This window comes from Nothoprocta perdicaria, unplaced genomic scaffold (genome assembly GCF_003342845.1).
Source record: "Nothoprocta perdicaria isolate Ctin4 unplaced genomic scaffold, notPer1 scaffold_12, whole genome shotgun sequence".
NCBI lineage: Eukaryota > Metazoa > Chordata > Aves > Tinamiformes > Tinamidae > Nothoprocta > Nothoprocta perdicaria.
This window is the reverse complement of record NW_020454316.1, coordinates 2,302,607-2,310,553: the sequence shown is the minus strand read 5'-3', so window position 1 is coordinate 2,310,553 and position 7,947 is coordinate 2,302,607. Positions and strand designations below refer to the sequence as shown.

General features: G+C 53.1%; 1 protein-coding gene across 2 annotated transcripts; it reads left to right on the top strand.

The window, feature by feature from the left end:
* The first annotated feature begins 1,344 nt into the window (after nt 1–1,344).
* GID4 (GID complex subunit 4 homolog) lies at nt 1,345–6,270 on the top strand. Of its 2 annotated transcripts, none has more exons than XM_026054207.1 (5): nt 1,345–1,425; nt 2,378–2,485; nt 3,054–3,155; nt 3,853–3,983; nt 4,932–6,270. In XM_026054207.1, the coding sequence occupies exons 1-5, from the start codon at nt 1,375–1,377 to the stop codon at nt 4,993–4,995; spliced, it is 456 nt and encodes a 151-aa protein (XP_025909992.1). In that variant the 5' UTR covers nt 1,345–1,374; the 3' UTR covers nt 4,996–6,270. The 2 variants fall into 2 exon arrangements, with proteins under 2 accessions (XP_025909992.1, XP_025909991.1); XM_026054206.1 differs by having other exon boundaries at nt 3,835–3,983.
* The last annotated feature ends 1,677 nt before the right edge of the window (nt 6,271–7,947 follow it).

Here is a 7,947-nt window from a genome sequence, read left to right as displayed (position 1 = left end):
GCCTGTTCCCCGGCCCCCCTCACACACCCCCACCCCAGGCCCCTTTGCTCTCAGACCTGCTTCTCCGCCCTGTTGATCTCAGCTTTGTCCCCCCACAGTTTTGCCCTGTTGATCTCAGGTCCGTTCCCTCCTTCATCGTTTTGGCTCCCGCCAACTTTTCCCCCATGTGTTTCCCCTCYACCCGCAGGGGAGCCCTGGGGTCTGTCCCCCCTGTTCCCCCTGAGCCCTGGCCGGGGCTGTCCGTGCTCCAGTGGCCCCCCGGAGGGAGGGCAGGAGCCCGGCCCGGCCTGGGTGGCGTCCGAGGCGTCACCGCCGCCAGGGCAGCCTGTATTTCAGGCCGGGCTGGAAAGCAGCCGGGATACAGGCCTGGGCTGGCGGAACCGGGCCCTGCTGGACCAGGAGCCAGGGATTCACCGTCCGTGCAGTGCCCAGGCCGAGCAGGGAGCCGGGAGCCTTTGGCTGCAGCARGAAGGGCCCTGGGGGAGCGGCTGGGCCCCGCTGTGCTGGGGGACCCAGGGTGTTGCCTGCGGTGGTTTCTCTCATCCTCGCTGGGTCATCGTCTCCTCCCGCGCGTTGTTTTTGGTTGTAGTCGCTGGTGCCGTCGCTGGGGTACAGCTCACGGTGTGCGGGTCACTGATGAACAGGCAGCTGAGTTCCTATGAAGTTCCTATAAAGCATTCCCTATAACACGCCCTGTGGGTCACCGCTTCATTCCCAGCTTGGTGACATGGGACCTGGGGGGCCCTGTAAGCTGGGGGACTCCTGCAGTGAGGAAGACGAGCCGCGGGTCGGGGTGCGAAGTAACGTGAGAGCCCAGGGCAGCAGTTTGAACCCCCTGTCAGTGTCCGCATGTGGCCCTCCGCTTGGCCACAGCCCGAGTGTCCCGGGTGCAGCTTGCTCTGGGGGTGACATCCCATGGCTGGCCGGCCTCAGTGCACGCTGCCTGCTGCCAGAGACCCTCTGGAGCTGGGCACTAAAGTTGCTGTTGTTCTGTGGGGGCTAGTTGAGAAGAGGAGGCTCTCCCAGCTGCAGAGAAATGTTGTTTTCCTTGGATCAGACCTGGGGAAGATCCCTTTTCCCATGGTTGATGTCCACACTTCCCTAAATAACTCGGTTCTTGCCTTGCAAACTGCCCTGGGGGTGTTGGGGGGAAAAGCTTGGGAGATCCTCTTGCCTGAAGGGCAGTCTGGATAGCAGCAAGCCCTACCTGGGAGCTGTCAGTGTGAGCACGGGCGCGTGAGCTGCACCAGTCCAAGCAGAGCYGAGTGCTGCAGGAGCACAGGATGAGAATCGGATCAGTTGGCTTTGGATCCCTTGGGTGCCTTCCTGCATGTGCTTATGGTGGGAATTCCCTCTCTCTCCTAGCACGTGGACATGGAAAACTCCTATCTCTGCGGATACTTGAAGATTAAAGGCCTTACGGAGGTGAGTGCTTATGGTAAAAGAATAAGAAAAGATGTTGAAAAGCTGCCGGTTTTCCTGGTAGGAGGAGGAAGTACCAGAGAAATAGAGCAGAAATAGAGGCTGGAGGGATCAAATATACAGTGAACTTGACTGTTAGGTGGTCTAATAGCTTCAGTGTGTTGTTCCTGGAAGGTTAGGCAATATAATAAACCTTGGTGGGAGTCCTGAGAGAATGAGAAAAGTTTACCTGTCATCCCTTTAGCTCYGAGTGCAACAGAACGTGACCTTGAGGTCTGTTTTAGATCCTCTATGGGAGCGGTGTGCTGCTGAAAGAGAACAAAACAAACAAGTGGGATCTTTATGTACTTCCTTTCGTATCATCCGCTAAGATCTCGTGTTGGACAGTGAGCACTGGCCTGTTCTGTCCTCGTTCTGCCTGRGTCTTTGCAAGTCTGGGCTCCCAGTGCACTGTGTGTCTCTGCAGAAATTACCACAAAGCGTTTGGAAAAGCTCCCTGCCCTCAGCTGAGCCTGATATTCCTGCGTGCAAACCCCTAAATCATTGCCAGTGCAAGAGGGTTGCTCAGAGCACCTTTCCTCCCCTTCTGTGGTGGCCTGATGAAGCCTTCAAACTTTGTAGTTGTAGAAAACAGGGCTGCATATCAGCTGAGGAGAGGGGTTGCCTTTGAGCAGTCACCTCTGATCATCCAGCTGAGAGCTTTCCAGCTGTGCAGCTCTCACCTGCTCCTCCTGATTTCTTAGGGAGCAGGGAGAAAAGGCAGCTGGGGGTGTTTGTACAAGCCAGGCTTTATAAAGGGCTGGGATGGGACAGGTCAGTTGGAGCACCAGCCCCCGATTGCCTTGTGATTTTGCAGCAAGATGCTGCTTTTTGCRGGGTCTGTGCACCTCTGTGTGTGTGAGCTTCTCTAGGTGACAAATGTTCTTAACCCTCCTCTGTCTCTCCTGCCTCCTAGGAGTACCCGACCCTCACCACTTTCTTTGAAGGCGAAATAATCAGTAAAAAGCACCCTTTCCTAACACGCAAGTGGGATGCCGATGAAGATGTGGATCGTAAACACTGGGTAAGTAAATTGGCAGTGGGAGGGAGGGAACGGGGAGCAGCTGCGGGTCTGGAGCAGTGCTCGCCCAGCAGCTGGCTCGGGTGTGATATGCAGAGCTTGCTCATGCAAAAGGTCCTGGAAGGGGCCTGGAAAACTCCTTTGGGAGACTCTTCCCCTCCCCTTTTGAAGCCTGGAGTGAAGGGGAGAGGTGTCTGACACGGGGCTGGGGGAGCTGCTGCCTGTGTCATGGCCAAGGTGCTGCAGCCCCTTTTTCAGGAAAGTGCTTGTCAGCTGCTGTGCCCTGGATCGGGGCCCCAGGAGCCCGCTGATGGCATTGCTCTTTTCTGCTGTTTGCCAGACTTTGGTGTTTGTTACTTTTCTCTCAAAATTTCTTACCCCGGGGGTGTCAGGGCCTTCTCCAGCGGGGCAGACTATGGCTGTGGGTGCCTGGCTGTGCTCCCCAGTGCTTGTCCTGGAGTGCGTGGTTAGCTGTGCACCAAGGAGCTGCAGACTGGTACTGGTGAGCTCTGCTTCTGGAATAAGCATCTTATCCCCTCCACTTTTTTTTTTCTGCTCTCTGTTGCTTTAGGGAAAGTTCCAGGCTTTTTACCAGTATGCAAAAACATTTAACTCTGATGACTTTGATTATGAGGATCTGAAAAATGGTGACTATGTCTTCATGAGATGGAAGGTAAACTCTCCCTCCCTGACAAACTGCTTATGAGTGACCAACAGAGACTTACGGTGCCTGCAGGCTTCTCTCTTTCGACAACTACTGCTGATTTATTGAAAGTTCTTACCCTACGAACCCTGTAACCTCCTGCGCTTACCAGTCCCAATGTGACTCTTGTCTAGCCAGCTAATTGCRTCCTTAAGGGCTGCAGTCATGCTTGAAAACACAACAGGAAAATCTTGCTTAGTGTGGTGCTCCAAAGGATGAGAGAATTGATGTCTCTAGTCCCTCTGTGGGGCCTGTGCACTTAATTCAGGATGGCTGGTCTGATTCCCAGCTCTTCAGCAGGATCACTTCTTCCCTCTTCACATGAGTCTTGTGCAGCAGCAAGGGGGGCAATTGGGCAGCCCTGATTTTTGATTTTTGCAGYTGGCCCCTGCTTTGGAAGGGGCACATGCTGAACTGAAACCGATCCTGTGTGCTCGTTCAGACCGCTTCTGCTTACTCCTGTAAGATGCCTGCAGTGCCATGGAGTGAAAAGCCATGCTGGTAGCTGTGATTTGGGCTGCTCCGAATGCAGGGAATGCTCAGTCAGGACCTCCTTTACTTTAATGTGTGCTGATATTCAGCCTGGGAGGGCTCATTGCTGGGGGGCTGGGTGGGAGGGGAAGTTTTTGACCAGCCTTTTCAAATGCAGTCTGTGTTTTGTGTGCAGGAACAGTTCCTAGTTCCAGATCACACTATCAAAGACATCAGTGGTGCTTCCTTTGCTGGTTTCTATTACATCTGTTTCCAGAAGTCAGCAGCATCTATAGAGGGCTATTACTACCATAGGAGTTCAGAATGGTAAGGAGGCCTCCTTCCTTGTGCAGCCCGAAGGGTGACTCCTCAAACAAGCAGTGACTGCCCTGCAGCCTTGGGAGGGCCCCCASAGCCCCGTGTGGGGGAAGAGCTTCAGCCCTGCAGCTCGAGCATGGGTGGGAACAGAGGGCACCTACCTTCCCTTTGGCCACAGCAGCCAGTGCAGCCCCTTGGTGTGGTATAAAATGCTGCTTGTTRCAATTGACTGGCCATTGTAGTGCACACAGAACCACAGAGTGRAAACTGGCGTTGGAAGGGACCTCTAGAGATCATCTGGTCCAACCCCCTGCTCTAGAAGGGACATCTGGAGCACAGAGCAGCTTCCAGGCAGGAATCTTGTTAGGCTGGGACTGTGTAGTCCCAGGGCCTTGGGATGCTCCTGCAAGGCACAAGGAGCAGTCACAGGTAATTGGTTGGCTKCTTCTTGCAGCTGCCTGGCAGGTAGCTCTGGAGAGCTCTCCTCGCTCTGTGTTGGGTACAGAACAACAGGATTTGTCACACAGCAAGCAGATCTGTAGGGAGTCTAGAGGCCCTCAAGAGGAGGGAAGATTCCTGGGAGGCTCTCAAACAACGCCCCTTGAGCTGAGCTTTGAAAGATGTGAGCACAATTTTCAGCTGTGCCCAACACCTTTGGAACATGAAAGTCATTAAACTTCCAAAGATGTCCTGAAATGATAGCCAGCCCGCCTCAGATACAGAGGGGCTGCCAGGGGCGCGGGGATGGAAATGTGAAGCAGTGCTGAGTGGCAGCACTGGTGCACGAGTGTTAGGTGCCTAAGTAACTTTGAGACTTTGGCCCTAAAGGGGAAGAGRAAAAACAAGTATCTGGATGTCGGTGACCTGTCAGGCAGGAGCTCTTAGTTCTAGGGAGGCCTCGCATGGAGAATCTCCAGTTCCACCTAATCCTCTCCTCTGTCTTCCTCCTCATCGCAGGTATCAGTCATTGAATTTAACTCACGTTCCTGAGCACAGTGCTCCTATCTATGAATTCCGATGACAGCTGTCCAGAACTGACGCCGCACGGAAGCAAACCGGGCAGGAGGGCACGGCCCGCCGGGAGAACTGTGTCCCTGTGGGAGCACGGGAATGCTTCTCTCCTGCCCTCGGACTCGCCAGAGAGAGCCTGGACGTTAACCCATCCAGCCCAAGGAGCGGGGCTGCTGGAGCTTGATCCTCCCTCCTGTCGAGTGGCGATTTGATCTTTAATCTGGTTTTAAGCTACCTTTAAATGCACTTTCTTATTGCACAGCTAGTTTCTCTATCACTGAAATTCTTCCCAGCCCTCCTCTGGAAGCTGTTTCTCAGTAGCTGGAATCAGTGGTCTTTCCTCTGAGTAATGAGAAAATATAAGTTTGGAGCTTATATTTTCATGGTGACAGCTTGAGAGGGCTTGAAATTGCCAGGACTGAGGTTTGTTGGCCCGATTGCCAGCTCTGCTGCTCCGGAGCCAGGCGCAGGCCCGTGTGGCTGRGACTCTGCTCAGCAGAGAGCCGCTCGGCCGCAGCGTTGGCTGAGCCAGGCGAGGCCTGGATGAATCTCCCGGATGAATCTCCTGGCTAACGGGGTTAGCCAGAGCCGCAGCTCTTTGGGGAACGCTGGCCCTTCGGAGCTGGGAGCTGTTCCGGTGTCTTGACATGCCATTGGGAATTAATTTGATATATGGACTTCCAGGCTCTCAGTAAAGTGGATATGAGCTCTGCTTATAGATGTATATTTGCTCTTTACTTAAGTTAAGGGTAAAAACGAAACAAAAAAGAAAAAACAACAAAAAAAMCTTTTATTAAAAAAAAATATTTTTATGGTTCCTTTTCCCAAGGACCCTATGGCAAATGCACAATTATTTGATTACATTTCCCTTTTTTCACATTGAAAACAGGGAATGTCTGCATTAGTTTTTATATATGTGTATGTAATCAGCTAGCGCTTTGGGAAGGTAATCGGAGTGCAAGTGTTGAGCAGCACTGAGGACAGTTCTAGATCTGCTCAGCATTTGCACTTGCCCTTCATGCTACACCAACACCACTGCTTGATACCTTTTTATAAGGCAGAAAAGAGAAAAAAAAAAAAAAAAAAACAACAAAAAAAGTAGCTCTCCTCTGACTTTGAAATGTTTCAAGTAATATAACTTAAGGCTTGTGTGCCAAAGTGTGTGAGTGTGTGTATGCGCGTGCAGATTTTTTAAAAGTCATTTTAAAAGTTGGCCTCAGTTGTATGTTTAATGTGACAGTCGCACCTGCAGGGCTTCTGTGAGAGTTTAGTTTGCATTTTTCTCTTTTTTTTCTTCTTTTTTTTTGCTGTTAAAAGCACCCCCCTTGAAGCAGGCTTGTGTCGCGCCGCGAGCGGGCAGGCGATGGGAATTGGTTTGCTGCCCGYGGGAGGAAAGCAAAGCCCTCTGCATACCTAGTGCTAAGGTGGTTTGGTTTTCCTTTTAACTAACTTTCTTCCTTTTTGCAGTGTGTCTGTCCGGAATATCGCAGCCGCTGAATTCCTAGTTTAAGCCTTAACACGAAAGTATTCAGGTCTCGGTGAGCCCGTTCCATATATTCCCATATATATCCCATGTATATCGTTGGAGAGGCGGCCGGGCTGATGATGCAGTATTGAAAGCACCCAACTCTCGCGTGCTCTTCATCGCAGATGACTCCTTTTCCCCAGAACAAGTGGAGAGAGACCTGCTTGGTGCGYGGTGCTGGCGGCGGACGCGGGCGCTTGCGGTGGTCGTTGCGGGGAGGTTTGCAGAGCAGCTCGAAGGCAGAAGGGCCCGGAGGAGGCGAGAGGCTTCTCTGGGGCTGGCGTGAGGCAGAACAGCTGGTAAGAGAGTGGAAACAGATCCCACCTTTACTCTTTACTCTGTTCCCCTCGTGGAAATTCAGACCTTTTGGTGGAAGGTGCTTCCTACCGAGTGGTCCTGGGAGACGTCCTGTTTTTTGAGACTGAAGCTGCTGGTGCTCTTGAGAGAAGGGACGCGTCTTCCCCAGGACGGTTCCCGAAGGGCGCTCTGCCCACGTGGATGCTCCACGGATCGTTTACATACCCCGGAGCTGTGTGCAATATTGGTGGTGCCGCCAAGGGGCTCCTCGGCTCCCCGCGGCTGCCGCGGCGCCCGTGCCGCGCTCAGGTCCTCGGCGTTGCTCAGCTCAAGTTCGGCTGCGGTCGCTAGCGGAAACCAGCTTAGGAGGCGTCTAGGGGTTATTTAAAACCTGTATCTGCCCCCAAAAATCCCCTCACGTTTGTCTGCGAGCCGCTGAGACTTGGTGTTTTGGGAGAGGGGTGGCGAGGAGCCCGTTCCTCCCCCTGTGCCCTCGTTTTGGCCAGCTCCAGGCGCGTTTCGGCTGGTGCCCAAAGCTGCCAGGTCGATGCYCCTCCGCAGGGCGAGCGCCCCGGATTCGTGGCAGGTCTTGAAGCAAACCCACCAGCTGCAGCAGCCGAAGGGGCTCTCCGCGTGCAGAACCTTCCTTCTCTAAAGCCTTGATTTATTTTAATTTTATTTTTCTTCGAATTGTTTGATAAGCTACAAAGAGCTGTTAAGTGCATTGCGTTGTGGTGAGAGGTAACGAACCAGGTGAGACTGGGGAGAGGAAGTAAGAAAATGGGTGTTGGAGTCTTCTGAAAAGGTTGTGATTTTTTTTTTTTTTCCTTAAACTAAGTTGGCCGAAGAATTCGTATATTTATGGATGGAATATGGAAAAGGGACTGGAAGAAATATTTTGCAGAGCTATCAACGTCCAAATTAAAAAAAATGAAATGTATTTACAGGGCCCGTGTCTGCGTGTGTTTGTGAAGGGGAGCGCCCTGGGGCCCCTTCCTCCCCTCGGGGCTCCTTCCTCTGCCTCTCGAGCCCCTGTCCCCGTGGGGCCCGTCCCCCTGCTCCCCAGAGGGAGGCAGCTTTGGTGTGGGGCAGAGACCTGGGCTTTGGGATGGGGGGCGGCAATTTGGGGGGCATGGGAGG

Bases quoted from the DNA above. Each gene is read 5' to 3' on its own strand.
- GID4 (XM_026054206.1), top strand. From the start codon at position 1,375: ATGGAAAACTCCTATCTCTGCGGATACTTGAAGATTAAAGGCCTTACG. The intron at 2,486-3,053 runs GTAAGTAAATTG...CTGTTGCTTTAG, and splicing joins ATGTGGATCGTAAACACTGG to GGAAAGTTCCAGGCTTTTTA. The intron at 3,984-4,931 runs GTAAGGAGGCCT...TCCTCATCGCAG, and splicing joins TACCATAGGAGTTCAGAATG to GTATCAGTCATTGAATTTAA.